Source organism: Mus caroli, unplaced genomic scaffold (genome assembly GCF_900094665.2).
Source record: "Mus caroli unplaced genomic scaffold, CAROLI_EIJ_v1.1 scaffold_10505_1, whole genome shotgun sequence".
Classification (NCBI taxonomy): domain Eukaryota; kingdom Metazoa; phylum Chordata; class Mammalia; order Rodentia; family Muridae; genus Mus; species Mus caroli.
In genome coordinates this window covers 39141-57147 of record NW_018390242.1, presented here as the reverse complement: position 1 = coordinate 57147, position 18007 = coordinate 39141, and the positions used below count along the sequence as shown (strand labels likewise).

At 34.4% G+C, this 18007-nt stretch overlaps 2 protein-coding genes and 1 pseudogene across 2 annotated transcripts; all 3 read right to left on the bottom strand.

Moving 5' to 3' along the window:
• Positions 1-3191: 3191 nt before the first annotated feature.
• LOC110288548 lies at positions 3192-4313 on the bottom strand (annotated as a pseudogene).
• Positions 4314-7576: 3263 nt separating this feature from the next.
• LOC110288545 (olfactory receptor 8K3-like) lies at positions 7577-8515 on the bottom strand. The gene has a single exon (XM_021154861.1). It carries the CDS (start codon positions 8513-8515, stop codon positions 7577-7579), a length of 939 nt encoding a protein of 312 aa, XP_021010520.1.
• Positions 8516-14677: 6162 nt separating this feature from the next.
• LOC110288547 (olfactory receptor 8K3-like) lies at positions 14678-15625 on the bottom strand. Its single transcript, XM_021154863.1, has one exon. It carries the CDS (start codon positions 15623-15625, stop codon positions 14678-14680), a length of 948 nt encoding a protein of 315 aa, XP_021010522.1.
• Positions 15626-18007: the final 2382 nt, after the last annotated feature.

Genomic DNA, 18007 nt, shown 5'->3' with positions numbered 1-18007 from the left:
GAACAACATGATGAACTAACCAGTACCCTGGAGCTCTTGTCTCTAGCTGCATATGTATCGAAAGATGGCCTAGTCGGCCATCACTGGAAATAGATGCCCATTGGACTTGCAAACTTTATATGCTCCAGTACAGGGGCATGCCAGGGTCATGGGTGGGTAGGGAAGTGGGGGGGTATGGGGGACTTTTGGGACAGCATTGGAAATGTAATTGAGGAAAATATGTAATAAAAAAAATGTGATGTTCAGTGTTCTTATTCATCAGGGAAATACAAATCAAAATGACCCTGTGATTCTACTTTTCAGTAATCAAAATGGCAAAGGCCAAAAAATGAGGTGACACTACATTTTGGATAGAATGTGGAGAAAGAGGATGGCTCCTCCGTTGCTGGTGGGATTGCAAGCTGTTAATTACCACTCTGGTAATCAGTCTGCATATTACTGAGTAAATTGGAAATAGTTATGTCTGAGGACATATAGCTAAAGGTTTTTCTAACATATAACAAGAACAAATGCTCTATCTTCATAGTTGCCTTATTTATAATACCCAGATGATGGAAACAATCCAAATGTTGCTCAATAGAGTAATGGATACAGAAAATGTGGTATGTTTTCATAATGAAGCATTTCTCAGCTATTTAAAACAATGACTTGATGAAATTCCTAGGCAAATGGATGGAACTAGAGAATATCATCCTGATTGAGGCAACCCAGTCACAAAATAACACACATGGTATGTACTCACTGATAAATGGATATTAGGCAAAATCTTGGAATACTCACAATATAACTCATAGACCATTTGAAGCTCAAGAAAAAGGTAGACCAAATTATGGATGCTTCAGACCTACTTAGAAGTGGGAACAAAATAATCAAGGGAGCTAGAGGGAGGGAGAGAGGGAGGGACCTAAAAGGGAGAGAGAAGGGGAAGGAAAAAGGGGAGGCAGGATCATGCTTGGGAGGAGAGAGGGTGAGAATTCCAGAGGGTCAGAAAACTGAATGGAGATGTGTAACAGTGTGGGATGGGGGACCAGGGGTAACTACTAGAAAGTCCCAGATGCCAGGAAAGCAAGAGGTTCCCAGAACTCAACAGGGATAATATTAGCTAAAAATACCCAACAAAGGGGAGAGAGAAACTGAATATTTCTTCTTGGATGCTCAAGATATTCAAGATTCCTCTGTTGTGAATTCTGTTTGGTTCTATACCCCATTTTTTGTTTGGGTTATGTAGTTTTTTTTGTTTTTGTTTTTTGTTTTTGTTTTTGGAGGTTAGCTTCTTGAGTTCTTTATATATTTTAGATACTAGCCCTCCATCAGATATGGGGTTATGATGAATTTTTTTCCAATCTGCAGTTTTCTGATTTGTTGTAGTGACTATGTCTTTGCCTTTCAGCTTCATGAGGTCCCATTTGTCAATTCTTCATATTAGATCTTGAGCCTTTGGTGTTCTGTTTGTGAAATTTCCCAGCATGCCAATGAGTTTGAGCCTCTTTCCCACTTTCCTTTTTTATTGGTTTTATGTGGAGGTCCTTTATCCACTTGGACTTGATTTTGTGCAAGGTGACAAATCTATTTTCATTTTTCTACATACAGACTTGCATTTCAACCAGCACCATTTATTAAAGTTGCCTTCTTTTTTTCCATTGTATATTTTTGGTTTCTTTGTCAAAGATCAAGTGTCCATAAGTGTGTGGGATTATTTCTGGGTCTTCAGTTCTATTCCATTGGTCAACCTGTCTGTCTCTTCACAAATACCACACAGTTTTTATCACTATTGCTCTGTAGTATAGCTTGAGGTCAGAGATGGTGATTCCCCCAGGAGGATTTTTTGTTTGTTTGTTTGAGACAGGGTTTCTCTCTGTAGTCCTGGCTGTCCTGGAACATACTCTTGGAAAGCCATCCTTTCTATCAGAATAGATTCACGAGACCTAGATGGCTAGAGCTTCCTTCCTGTATTCCTTAGAATAGTGAAGACAACGTAAAGGTTGGTCAACATAAGTTTGGGTATAACCGTGCCAAGAAACACATCTTGATTGCTGATTACTTGTTTGTTTATTATATACATATTGCTCTTATCATCTCAATAGAATAAAATTTTACTCTGGTCTATTTAGTTCAAATTCCTTCATATCTAAAGCTAGAATATTTTAAATGTAATACATGGCTAATATATTTTAAATAATGATAAATAACTTCCATGTAATTAATATATATTAATTTATTAAAACACATTACATATTTAGGGATATAAATATCCCTCAAGGCTTTTCTTTCTGACATGTATACTTTTTATTAGTTGGTTTGATGGCTAATCTTCTCATTCTTTTTTTTTTCATGCTATTACTCAGATTTTATGTATTTATTTATTTATTTATAAATATTTTTATTAGGTATTTTCCTCATTTACATTTCCAATGCTATCCCAAAATTCCCCCATACCCTTCCCCCCTCCCCCCTCCCATCTTTTGGCCCTGGCGTTCCCCTGTACTGGGGCATATAAAGTTGGCAAGTCCAATGGGCCTCTCTTTCCAGTGATGGCCGACTAGGCCATCTTTTGATACATATGCAGCTAGAGTCAAGAGCTACGGGATATTAGTTAGTTCATAATGTTGTTCCACCTATAGGGTTGCAGATCCCTTTAGCTCCTTGAGTACTTTCTTTAGTTCCTCCATTGGGGGCCCTGTGATCTATACAATAGCTAACTGTGAGCATCCACTTCTGTGTTTGCTAGGCCTGGGCATAGTCTCACAAGAGACAGCTATATCTGGGTCCTTTCAGCAGAATCTTGCTAGTGTATGCAATGGTGTCAGCATTTGGAAGCTGATTATGGGATGAATCCCCGGATATGGCAGTTGCTAGATGGTCCATTCTTTCATCNCAGCTCCAAACTTTGTCTCTGTAACTCCTTCCATGGGTATTTTGTTCCCAATTCTAAGAAGGGGCAAAGTGTCCACACTTTGGTCTTCGTTCCATCCATGGGTTCACCATTGCTATTTAGAAGAGACTGATACTGAGCAGCTAAGACATTTATTCTTGTTTTCAGCTCTGGTAAACAATCTTTGATATGATGTATAAGTAACCTATTCAGGGTCTGAGTAAGATACTTTGTATCATTTCTGTTGGCCAGAGCTGAGTCCTTTTTTTGAAGAAAAGCATACTCATCACAGATTGAATCATTTACACTCTTCTTATTGTTAACATCTTCTGGTAATTACTCCAATTATTCCAAGCTTGACTGGAATAACCCTTCCCATCAATACATCCATGCCATCAGTACCCACATCCATGAGATCAAGTTCAGTGATTACAGTTAGAGTTCTGTGCACATGTAACTCTCTGGAAATCTTGAGTGCTTCTGATGTTGCCATATCTGTATTTGCAGCAGTGACAGCAAGGATAGTGGAATTGGTATTACTGATGAACCAAAGAATATGTTCTCTGATTTGAAGCTCAGTGTCTTTGGGCTGATCACCTACAGGTACTTTAGTCATTCCTGGTAAATCCACAAGGGTCATGTTGACAATGTTGGGCAAGAAAACCTTGAGATATATTGGCTCAGGGCTTACCCCCTTATTATTTCCTGAAATTCTTTCAGTTTCATTTTCAATTTCTTGTTGAATTTCATCAAAATCTGTGTAAAGCTTATTTTTGGTATGAAGAAATTTACCCGATTCTTCTGCTTCAACTCCATTTTCTTCTCCTGTTGTTTTGCTTTTATCTTCTGGTGAAACATGGACCAGCTGCAGAATGAGATGTCTCTGGGTGACCACAACAATCCCTCTGAGAAGAAGGTTCCTCCCCACTAGGCTTTCCAGGACAGAGCTCTTCCCACTGCTCTCTGTTCCTACTATGACGATCTGAGGCAGCTGGATGATATTGGCACCCATGGTGTTGAAGACGTCCTGCAGCTTATTGATGATTGGGATCAACACCTCTGTGACTCCAGAAACACTGGACCCCAACCCAGCAGGTGACTGCAATGAATGGGGACACAGCCCATAGCCTGCTTGCTTCCTTTTCCCCAAGAATTGCTCTATGTATATGAAGAATTGTGCTGGAATTTGGATGGGTGGTGCAGTGAATCTGTAGATTGCTTTTTGTAGGATGGCCACTTTTGCTATGTTAATTCTAACAATCCATGAGCATGGGAGATCTCTTCATTTTCTGAGGTCTTCTTTGTATTCTCTCTTGAGACACATACAGATCTTTCATACATTTCACACATTGGTTAGAAGATATTTTATATTACTTGTGACTATTGTAAAGGGTGCTGTTGACCTGTTTCCTAGGTTTTCTATTTCTAGGGTTATCTCCATTTGTGCTTTCTTTATTGTTTCTTCTTCTATTTTTATGTCTTGGACCACTTTGTTCAATTCCTTCACCTGTTTGTGTTTTCCTGTATTTCTTTAAGGGACTTATTTGTTTCCTCTTGAAGTGCTTCTATCTACTTATCTGTGTTCTCCTGTATTTCTTTCACTGAGTCATGTCTTTCCTAAAGGACTCTATTATCTTCTTGAGATAGGATTTTAGGTTATCATCCTGGTTTTCAGGTGTTTTGGGAGTATCTAGGGCTTGCTGTGGTGAGAGAACTGGTTTCTGATTGTATCAAACTATATTAACTTCTGTTGTTTATAGTCTTGCTCTTGCCTCTCCCCATCTGGTTATCTCTGCTGTTAACAGACCTGGTTGGTCTGTCTGGAGACTGCTTCCTATGTCCCTGGGTGCTTGTAGGTATCCTGGGAAACTTGTGTTTCTGGCTGCAACAGATCTCCTTTGAGGCCTTCAAACTGTGGAATCTTTAGAGTGGCCTAGGCAGGAAGGGAAAAATGAAAATTTTCTTTTTATTACCAAAGAAAAATTTCTATATTCTGGATCACATCTGTTTATTACAAACTTATTTCATCTTTTAATTTACAAATATTTCACATGTTCAAGTAATGATAGGCTCTTAACCTATAGCATTCATATTTTGTATTAGGAGAGACAAAAAGTCCTACTTAATCTGTTAATATTGTTTACTTTGAAAATAATCTTTTTAATGTTTTGCTATATGACACTATCGTACATCTTTACTGTACTTTTATTTTCCCTCTTTCATTGATATTAGATTCTTTTCTAATACAATATATCGATATTATAATTTCCTCTCCTTTTACTCATCCCATAACTCCTCAGTACTCTTTTCTTCCAGATCCATTCACTATCTGTCTCTCATTAAAAGTAACAGGCTTTCAAAAGAAAACAACAAAACATAACAATGAAAAAAATATAAGAAGATAAAAATCAGCACACTGAAACTGGAGAAGGCAAATCAACAGAAGGAAAACAGCCTGAGAAAAATCAGGCAGAAGCATCAGAGACCAACTTGTTCTCACATTCACAAGTCCCATTAAAAACATTGAATTGAAACCAGTAAAGGGGATAACATTTGAAATGTAAAGAAAGAAAATATTTAATAAAAACGAAAGTGAGCAATTTATCCTAAAGAATGGGGAGGGGACAATAAAATGCTTAACTGTAGCAAAAAATAAAATAAAATAAAATAAAATAAAATAAAATAAAATAAAATAAAATGGCATGATGACAAAAAAAGAGAAAGCCTTAACATATTCATACAGGACCTGGTACAGAACCTTACAAGTCCTATGCATGCTGCTTCAGTATCTGCATTCCTATGAGCTTTGCATGTTGCTTTAGAGGGCTATGTTCTTTTGTTCTCCATTCTTCCTGGCTATTGTACTCAATGATTCCTCTTCTGCAGGTTTCTATGAGTTCTGAGAGAGAAATTTTGTGTCTATGTTCCATTTAGAACTGAGCATTCAAATCTCTCTCTCTCTCTCATTCTGTGTGTGTGTGTGTCTGTCTCTGTCTCTGTCTCTCTTGCCTCCCCGCTCTGTCTCTGCAAAATATGTGGGTGTTTGTCTCTGAATTCATTTCCATCTTCTGCAGGAGGAAGTTTCTCTGATGACAACTGAATAAAGCACAGCAAAATATCATTAGGAGTCACCTTATAACTACTTAAAAAATATCAGTAGTATTTGGTTTAATCCTATGTCTCTGGAATATCTAATCTTGGGTTCTTGGTTACTCAAGCAGCATTCAGCATGGACTTGAACTTGTGCAGTGAGCCTTAATTCAAATCAGTTCTTAATTAACTTCTTCCACAAGTTTATGCTACCATTGCCCTAGTATTGTTTTGCAGGTAGGTCAGCAAAAGTTTTTTGGCTCAGTTTGTATATATGTTTCTCCTTTGGTAGCCTGTGGAGTATCTTTCACCAGAACATAGGAGTGAATGTTCTATGGAGTCACCAGCTTGATCTCTTTGTATTCAATGTGTTTTGAGAATGTTGCCTTCAGCAACAATACTTTGTGTTAGTTTAAGAGCAGCTTATTGTTTTGTTGACACGATGGGTTAATTGTGAATTCCTGTGGACTCTTTGACCAACAACACAATTGAATGTAACCTAGTGCTAGTACTGGAAAATTCATTTGGTGGCAAGTGATAGCCTGTTGAGACTCTTTTTCTCCCATATTTAGAAACTTCACTGGATTGCCTTCATATACTTTAAGAAGTTTCTATCTCACTAGGTCTCTATACCACCATCAAATGACTGTTAATTTTAGTTCTCTTGCATTGCTTTCAGTCTTCCTCTACACCTGATCACCCCAATCAATTTTTTCCCATTCAGAGTCCATCCATTAAATTGAACTATTTCCCCATTTCCTTTAAGACTAATTCGTGTAGACATGAACTTCTCCCACTTAAGGTAAGATCTTGACATTTATATCTTGGCAGTAACAACTCTCTCATTGGACTTAGGGCACACTGAATTAGACAAATTATGCCTGGTACTGTAATCATAGCTCATTGCTTGTGGCTACTGAGATTATGAATCTTAGAGGAGAAGCAATGATTCTTCACTACTTTAAAATATGGTAATAAGCCCCAGGTATGGTGGTAAATAGCATTAATTTTAGTATTGGTGAGACAGAGAAACTTGGACTTCTGGGATTTCAAGACCACTCTGGCCTATGTAGAGAGTTACAGGTCATCCAGGGCCCATTTCAATGATAACATAAGATTAAAAAATAAAATAAAAAATGACATGTGTAGAGACAGCATCTCATTTTCTTTTATTTTTTCCAAAGCAACTAACACAATTTTATTATTTCCATAATAGACAATGTGAAGACAAAGGAGACAAACACAACACTCTGACTCCTCCCACAAATGAATGTTACAAGTCTCCAGCAGTTCAACATATTAAAATGTATGTAAAGGAAAAATAACCCAGACTCATTTTCATTTTAGTTTTTATTTATCTGATAACTAGTGAAAATTAAACTATTCCTTATTCTTGGTCATTCCTTTATCAAGCATGAAGTTTCTTTGAAAAGTTAACAAACTTGGCTGAAAACACATCTTTTTGTAATCTTTCACTGATTTATTTAGAACAATTAATGGTGGGTGCAAATTTTAAGACAATAGATAAATATTTTTATTTCTATTAAACTAAATACACACATAGAATAGAAAATTCCATTCATACAATTTACAAGGTTCATTTGGTGTATTACATTAAGAAAAAATATTGCCTAACATTTTCCACAACCGTTCTAGGGCATATTTTACATCTTTGTTCCTTAGACTATAGATCAAGGGATTCAACATGGGGATAATCAGAGTATAAAAGATGGAAGCCACCTTATCAGTGTCAAACGAGTGACTTGATTTGGGCTGCACATACATAAATATCAAAGTCCCATAGAAGACAATGACCACTGTCAAGTGGGACCCACAAGTAGACAAAGCTTTCTGCCTGCCTTCAGCTGAATTCATTCTAAAAATGGCTATAAGAATGAGTAGATAAGAAAAGAGGAGTACCACTAGAGATGAAACCAAATTAAACCCTGCTGAAATCAATATTATAATTTCAATATCTTGTGTATTAGAACAGAGCAATGATATTAAAGGGAGACTATCACAGAAATGACTAATGATCCTGTAATCACAAAAAGGCAAAGCAAAAATTTTTATAGTTATTAGAAGAGAAATAATGACACTATAGAAATAAGGAACTGCCACTAGGACCCAGCATACCCTATGGGACATGATGACAGTATAGAGTAGAGGCTTACAGATGGCCACATAGCGGTCATAGGACATTGCAGACAGAATAAAGAGTTCACAAATGATGAACACAAGAAAGAAAGTTAGCTGTATTGCACAAAGATGATTACTGATTGTATTCTGATTGACAACAAAATTTTCCAGCATTTTGGGTCCCACAGCTGTAGAATAACCAAGATCAGTGATAGCCAGATGTCTGAGAAAGAAGTACATGGGTGTTTGCAATCGGGAGTCCACCATGGTAAGGATGATCATGCCCATGTTGCCCAACAGTGAGATCAGATAGATGATGAGAAACAATCCGAACAATGGGGCCTGAAGCTCAGGCCTGTCAGTGATGCCCATCAGTATGAATTCAGTCACTACTGTGAGGTTGCGTTTCTCCATCTAGGCTTAGAGCAAATTCTGTTCTGGATTGATACATCAGCCTACTCAGTAGCTTTTCTGCATTGCCACCTAGGAGAATTTACAATCTGTAAACAAAGTTAGAAATGGAAAATTACATATCAATGTAGAATCAATATTATAAAATTTATTTTACATATATAATTATGCAACTCATTTATAATATGAAATTTTTATTTTCATATATAAGTATTCTTGTACTGTTTAAAATATTCTGAGTTATTTCTATGAGGCCCTTTTTAATGTTATACTGGGGTTTTATGAATTATTTTTAACAATATGATGAAATATTTAACTTAATGTAAACTTGAAAACCTTAAATTACAGTGACTATCATTAATAGAAATACTCATTAAAAGCAGAGCACTTATCATTAAAAGCAGAATACCATGAAGACTATATTCCAGGACGTCTTATAACCTAGATAAAATGGATAAATATTGGATAGTGTCTGAATAAGGAAACAGAACAGTGGCATTAGTTCAGCCACTAAGATTAAATGCTCCTCTTCAGAGAATTCAGGTTTCACTCACAGCATCCATATGATGCTTACTTAACTCATGACGCAGTATTTCTCATGTCCCCTTTTTGCTTCTGAGGGCACCAGGCATTGACATAGTACAACCCATACATTCAGTCAATCATTTATTATACATAATAAAATAATAAAGTGATTAATTAAATTCTAAAATATGAAAATATATCATAAAATCAGATTAAACATCTGAATGGACATTAAAAGACTTAGTGTATAAATTTATATCTGCTGTATTTTGTTCTTTAATATTTTTCACTATAACATTTATAGTAATACTGTGTATATATATACATATATATATAATGTTTATTCATCAATATTATCAGTGCTTTATCTTAGTTTATAATTCTAACAAAAATTTATTTTGGCAAAAATGCTGTTTACTAAAGAACATTATTCTTATGGATGTATAACTAACCTGTTCTTGAAGGATTTCTGAGATGAAGAAGGTATAAACTATCTACAAACTAGTCTCCTACTTTATAGATATTTTGAGCAACAAAATTGCCTTAAGAGACAAAAAAAGCAATACACAAAAATAATTGTTAAATAAAATGGTAGGAAAAGGCTCTAAGTTTACTGTGAGGAAAGTAAAAGCACACATCTCATTGCATTAAACTTATATCTCATTAATTATAACTTGAAACTAAATTGATTAAATGTTACTAATGATCATAGGACCTACTTATTGCTTACCAGTATCCACACATGTCTTCCTCCTTTGAGAAATATAGAAATTTAGATCCAATTGAATTACCTAATAGCTACAGGAGATATGATAAAGAATATATTTAGTCTTTTTTGTCTTTTTATAAAATCATTAAAAATAGATTATACTGTGTATTATCAATAACAATTTCAATAAAAATAAATGTTATCTATATATGATAATAAAAAGTATTTCCTTAGAATTATATGAAAAGAAAAATAATTTACTCATAATGCCCTATTTACTTAATATTGTTTTTAAAGTTATTCTTGGAGTTTGTCAGATAGCATGAAAATGAAAGTGTATTGTGTATGCTGCATCACTGATATATATATCTGAGCACATTAATATATTTATTATACTAATCATGCTTTTTTGATGGAAAATCAAAACTAACTTTCATTTTACTTTTAAATATACAGTGAAAGAAGTTCATCGGAACATCTATTTAAAAAATAATTGAAGTTTGAAGTGTTTTCTAAAATAAATTAATCAATTGTCTAAATATTTGGAATTTCAAGAGAGCCTAGAAATTTGCATTTAAATTTACTAACCAATTGAAAATAATATCATGCTGACTTTGAGAAGATTATTATGAGCATATATCTCCTTAACCCACACTATAATTTCAAACTATAAATTCAGAGAGCTATTTGTATGCAGACATCACAGAGTTACACATTACTGAAGGATTGTGTAAGTATATATCATAAGACCTTATAGAAATATTTCATTCATTACCTACAATGACATCTACGACGTTTCTGTCTGGTTCCAGCAAGCCCTCCTCACACTGCTTAAATCAATTCATGAGTCTATCTATTTTAATCTTTGGAGACTTGATATTTATTAGGAAATGACATGCAATTAGTTACTTGTCCCTACAGTATTTGAAAGTATGATAGTGTTTCAATTTTGCTCAGTAATTGCCTGTTAGGAACATTAATTACAGGTGAATCATTTAGGAAGCTTTAAAGAATAGTATTCAAACTAACTCTCCCACTGTGTCTTTCTATCTGTCTGAGTCTGTCTCTATGTCAATGTCTCTCTGTGTTTGTCATATGGAAACTAAGAAATTTCTGAGAATACTTGTGAAGTACCAGTGGGTCTGGCCAAAATGTGTGTGTGTGTGTGTGTGTGTGTATAGTACATATTTAATATACATAGTATATAAAATGCATATTATATAATGTATATTGAATAATATATATTCCATATGTAATCATTCATATAGAGACATTTATATACATCATTTTATTATAAATATATTATAAAGTGACTTTATGTGTATGACTGGATTTTCTTTTTAAAATTAAAATATAATTATGTAATTTCTCCTTTCTCTTTCCTCCATCCAATTTTTCTGTGAGCTCCTCTTTTGTTCTCTTTCATATTCATAGAATTTTAAAACTCTTTTTTTACAAGTACACACACACAAATACACAATAGCATACACAGAGAAATTTATCCCTAAGAATGTAAATGTGTGCATTTATGTATGTGTGTGTGTGTGTGTAAATACAACCTGCTACCACATTGTGTTCCCTGTATGCATGTTATTTAAGGGCTGACCACTGGTTACTGGGTAACCAGTTCAGGAAGTCTTTTGTGTGGGATGTCTTTGATGTGTGGACTATATCTCTCATTATCAGATTTTCTTAGTTGCATGTAGCTCTATGTATTTAGTTGAGGACACAAGAGGTCTCTCCATGCCTATTTATTCCTAAAAGCCCAATTCAGTACACCTTTTCAAGGATTAATATCTTTTAATAAATCAGAACACAAGCAAAGAAATAATAATTATTGACTCCTTGGTCAATCTTTAGGCCTGTCAATTTTATCCATAAAATTAACAATTACAAGTCAAAGCATATCTACTTTATCCATTTTTATTCCAAATAAAAGCAGTATAAAATAATAATTGTACCTCTTCCAAAACAGCCATCCATGAATTAATTTAAACACAATGAAAAGTGCCTTAAGTGCTGTTTCCTCCACTGATATCCTTCACACAAGACTATACAATGAAACTAACATGAACATTGAGATATTTCATTTTGTTTCTCTTTGGTTGATCCAGGCTGGCCTTGAACTCAGAAATCTGCTGGCCTCAGCCTCCCGAGTGCTGGAATTAAAGGCGAAAGATAGTTTCTTATTTAAAAAGAAAGAAAAAAAAGCCCAAAACAAAACACATATCCAGTGAACCATGGAGTTGGTTTGGCCTAGCTGCCTCAAGAGGCCCATGTCATAGATTTTTCTGGTTAGAGTCCATGGCTTAGGTTGCATAATGTACCTTCCAGTCCCTGAAAGATCGATGCATGCCCTCAGACAATGAGTGTTTAAAACACTTAGTATTTCTCTGTATGATTCCTTAGTACTCACGGAAGCAAGAAAGCTGACTGGACAGTTCATCTTAGATACTAAACTTCTGTACCCTTCAAAACTTGCAAACATCATTGTTTCCTAGCAGCTAAAACTGTATTGATTCTGGAAATTAACATCATATTCTTTTTCTGCTAAAGGTATAAAAAGTCTGTTTGTACTTAATAAAATCGTTGCTGGGAACTTAGTCCAGGCTGGGTAGTCTCTGAAGCAGCCAAGGGGAAAGTTTTTGGGCAGTGTCTTGCAAAAGAGCAGGATTGCTTTCTATCCTTTTTTTTTTATTATTGGTTATTTTATTTATTTACATTTCAGTGTTATCTAACTTCCCAGTTTCCTCTCAACAAACCCCTTATCCCTTCCCCTTTCCCCCTCCTTCTAAGAGAGTGCTCTCCCTACCCACCCACCCACTCCTGCCTCACCATCCTAGCATGCCCAAATGCTGGGTTATCAAGCCTTCACAAGACTGAGCCTACTGATGCCAGATAAGGTCATCCTCTGCTACATATGCAGCTGGAGCTATGGTGTATGCTTTGGTTGGTGGTTTAGTGCCTAAGAGCTCGGGGAATGGGGGTAGGGAGGCAGTGGTCTAGTTGGTTGATCTTGTTATTCAGCTCCTTCAGTCCTTCTCCTGACTCTTCCATTGGGGTTCCCATTCTCAATCTGATTGGTAGTTGCAAGCTTCCACATCTGTATTGGTCAGGTCTGGGAAAGCCTCTCAGAGACAGCTATGTCAGGCTTCTATCAGCAAGCACTTCTTGGCATCAGCTATAGTGTCTGGGTTTTGTGGCTGCTTATGGGATGGATCTCCAGATGTGGCAGTCTCTGGATGGCATTTTCTTCAGTCTCTGCTCCACTCTTTGACCCTGTATGCTTCAGTCCTACTTAGAAGGGGCAACAATATAATCATGGGAGGTAGAAGGTAGAAGGCATTTGGGAGGAAGAGAGGAGAGGGAGGGAAGAAGTGGGGGACAAGATCAGGTATTGAGAAGACAAGGAAATGTATAGAGGGTTAAGATATTGAACAGAGAAGTGTGGGGAATGGTGAGGGTAACCACCAGAAAGTTCCAGATGCCAGGAAAGCAAGAGGCTTCCAGGACCCAGCAGTGATGACATTAGCTGAAATACCCAACAAAGGGGAGAAGGACCCTACAATGACCATATCCAGAGGTTAGACCTGGCCCCCCATTGAGGGATGAAGCCTACTACCCATCTCAAAAAATTTGACCCTTAATTGCTTCTGTCTAAAGGAAATACATGAGAATCTTAGTTTTCCTGTTAGGCATGTAGATATTTACAATATTTAGATGTCCACGTTCCCTTTACCACTCATAATCTTGAGTTTAAATAACATAGAGAACTATAAAGTTTAAAAGAGGAGAAGTATACAAAATAAAGTTATATAAACATGGATGGACATGACTTTATTTAGAATAACTTAAAAACTATGAAAAATATTTTAATTTCCCAGAATATCTACTCCCTCACATGATACAGCACAGTGATTCTGTTATTTGCAGTTTTGATCAAATATCCCCAGAACCATTTTAAATTCACAAAAAGATTTCATTAATAACTATATTTATAATTCATCTCCTTCTTAAGGAAGTATTTTTGCTTATCTGGTCCTGATTATATTTATAACACATTGATTGTGTGAATAAATGGCAAGAAAACTACAAATATGTAGATTCATCTGGGCTTGCTCCTCCTCTTCAGGCTTATAAACAAATAGTGACATCCATATAATGACTTTTTAGAATCACATTTCACATTAACATTAAGAAAAGGTATTCAACAATTTTCTATGTCATTTGTAGTAGATATTTTACATCTTTATTTCTCAAGTTATAGATCAAGGTGTTCAACATGAGATGGCAGAGTAAAAAGAGAAAAGCTATGTTTACATTGCATACAAAATAACTAGATTGTGGATACAGTGAAATTATATCAAACTTGCATATAGTATAATAAAAACTGGGAGGAAGGATTCACTTGTTGAGAGTTTTTAAGATTCCACATTTAAGTAAGGAACTATTTTTGTCTTTTTTTTTTCTTTTTTAAATATCAAGGATAGAAATACTTATCCTTGCTGGTCTTATCTCAGGCATATTTTCACCATCTAAAATTTTTATCATAATTTTATATATCATGTGACTTTGCACTTATCTTATATTTTACAATATAGGCATTAGCCATTAGAGATGAAAGCACAATGAAGAAATCAAATGTTTAGCTTAAATTAGTTTATTGGGAGCAAACAAGTAATAGGCTATATGGCATGATATGTAGAAATGGAATCTAAAGAAAATTTTACATTAAAACATACAAATATATAAAAAGGCGATACATCATATGAAAAAGATTAACTTGAATTCAAAATTGACCAATGATTTTCTTTATATCCGTATTTATCATATGACTATCCCACAAGACAATAATATTACATAGCTAAAGTAATATTAGTTATGCTACATATAAGATATTGTGTATTTTCTTTTTACTCTATCTTTCAATTTTACAACTTAAGTAGAATATTCACACACATTTTCCATTTTCTATTCAAGGCCTGCTTCACCTCTTGGTTCCTCAAACTGTAGATCATAGGATTCAGCATGGGGATAACCAGTGTATAGAACAATGATGCGATTTGACCAGTCTCAAAGGAGTGAATGGATTTTGGTTGTGCATACATGAAAAAAAGAGTACCATAGAATATAACTATCACTGTGAGATGAGAACCACAGGTTGAGAAGGCCTTGTGCCTGCCCTCTGAAGAATTCATCCTGAGAATGGACACAAGGATCAAGATATAAGACATGGAAACGACCAGAAGAGAAGAAATCAAATTAAAAGTTGCAAAGATTAAAATAATCAGCTTAATTTCATGTGTGTCTGAGCATAACATCAATATCAATGGCAGACTGTCACAGTAGAAATGCCTGATGATATTATGGCCACAAAATGATGAAGTGAAAATCTTGATAATGGTCCATAAAGATATAAACACACTATAGAGGTAAGGTATTACCACCAGAACATGACATAATCTTTGTGACATGATGATTGTGTACAGTAGTGGATAGCAGATGGCTACATAGCGGTCATAGGCCATGGCTGACAGAATGAAAAGTTCAGTGGTGATAAATATGCTGAAGAAGGTCAGCTGGACTGAGCACCAATTATAGGAAATTGTAGGTTGATCAGCAACAAAATTTATTAACAGTTTAGGCCCCACAGCAGTTGAATAACCAAGGTCCGTGAGAGAGAGCTGTCTGAGGAAGAAGTACATAGGTGTCTGAAGTCTAGAGTCTATTTTGGTGAGGATGATCAAGCCCAAATTACCTACTACAGAGATCAAGTATATAATGAGGAAGAGTCCAAATAAAGGGGCCTGCAGTTCAGGGAGATCTGTGATTCCAGTTAAAATGAAATACTTCAGTACTGTAAGATTGTATATATCCATCTAGACTACTTAGGAAACCTATTCTGGTAAAAAATACAAAGATTATTAATTATATTAAGTTCCAACAGTAACAACATTGCATTTTTGTGTTTATATAAAATACCTATTAAACTATATAGTATGAATATGCATTTATATCATTTTACATGTTAATACATATACATGAGATTACTATGATTCTATTTTTAAAATTTTATAATATCTTAAAGCCTAAAGCAACGACAAAATTGTTTTATAAGTTAATACAGATAGAAATTATGAAGCTTTTGTTAAAAATTCTGACATGGGTCATTTGATTGTTATATAAGATAATTTCAAAATATAAGAAAAAATTCAGCATGGAACTAACTGAACACTTTTCTGTCAATGGGAGAAAAGTTTCTTAAACCATGATATGAATTTTATAGTAAAAATCCATGCCATATTTTCATTCATTAGAAAAGAGGCATCATACTTTGAAAATTTACACTTGGTTCTATAATCAAGTGATTTATTTATAATCACAACTAGTAAACTTTTTACAAAATAACGCACAAATCAACGGATACTATGTGGAATATTTTTAATGAAGCATTTGGTCTTAAAGATACTTCATATTTTAACTGTTATTTCCAGTATGGATAAGAAGAATCAGCAATGCCACTGAAATAAATTTTACTAAAACTAAGAAACAAATCACTCTTCCTCATGAGATACTAGAATGTATAAAGCATCAAATATACTTGCTGTTTATTTACATAGCCAAAATTGCCTTGTTATCAAACGGTTACAATTAAATCTACTGTATGGCAAGAGAACTAAAAGTATTTCTCATGAATATGAATCAAAGTTATGATTATGATTCTGAGTTAAACATCAATAAAATATTGAAATATAAAATGCAGCAGTAATTATAAAAGATAAAACCAACTGTGTTGTTTATATTTGGGAATATATGTATGTGTATTTATATACATATATGTAGCATCAATTAAAGGAAATAGAGGTTATGACTTAAAAGAAAGCAGAGGGACCTGAGGGAAGATGTGATTTTGCATTGTTCTAGAACTAATGCCAGCTAAATTATAGAACAAACAAATGAGAACTTCTAAATTATAAACAAAGGCATAAAATAGTTGTATTCAGAGATATCATGATTTTGTTGCTTTTCTTAAGAAAAAATTAAGCAGCCCATATTAGCTACTTTTCTTGTTGCTGTGTTCAAAGATTTGATAAGAAATTAATGCTGGAAGGATTTATCCTGACTAATAGTTTGAAGGACATATTATATCATAATAGGATAAGGATGGCAAATGCACTGATTTATGTCTGTGCAACAAGGAACTGGGTCTTCTTACCCATCCCATATGATAGTCAATAAGGAAGCAGTGTGAACTGTCTATAGTCAGGGCTGGCTTGTAACTCTGAATGTTTACCACAGAAAGTCTGTGTCTGCCAGGTATAAACACAGTCTACCAGGTTCTACAACCTGACAATATAGTATCATGACTTAGGGACAAAGTGTTCAAACATATGTTTATGTGGAAAATATCTCACATTTAAGCATTAGAAGAACCTAATCAAATATTGAAAATAAATTAAAACACTAAAACAAATTTAGTAAATATTTAGGGCATGAAAAAATGTATAGAAATCAATTTTATATACATATATCTGAAGATTTATATTCTGAAAAATACATAATATTGATGAAATAAAGAAAATGATGTAATGAATGAAAATATAATTTATTTAATGGAGAATAATTTTATAGTTGCTTATATCAAAATTATCCAGAAAGCCAACTAGTTTATCAAATTCTTTTGGAAGTTTTGAAAGTGATTTAAAAAGTCAATAATAAAATTTAGATGGAATGCTAAGAATTTCCAAGGTAGCAAAGAGAAAAAATAAGGGTTAGAAGATTCATATATTCTGATTTTAGCTCTTAATTTTAGATATTAATTTTAGCCACCACTGCTCTTTTTTTACTCTTCTTTCCTGTGTCTCAGAAATTTAGAACCACATCATTGTACCTGTAAGACATATTAACGATATTCTAATAAAATCGGTTTTTATAAGTTTATGCCTACAGTAGCAATGACAAAAGTTTAAGATGGGTTACATTACAAGCATAATGTTTCACAAAGGATAAACACATAAACTCTGGACTATGATAAGCTCAAGCACTATTTGTATACATGCATGCTCAAATTCTGTAGAAAGTATTCAGTGGAGAAAAATGAGTCCATACAACAAATAATACTCTGACCTAGATATAAATGAAGAATGAAGATATACCTTTCCCTCCCTCTACCATGGGCAGAATTAACTCCAAACTGTTGTTCTTGACTTTGTTTTTTAAAGCAGATTATTGTAGCAAAATAAAGTCCAGATTTCAGAAAC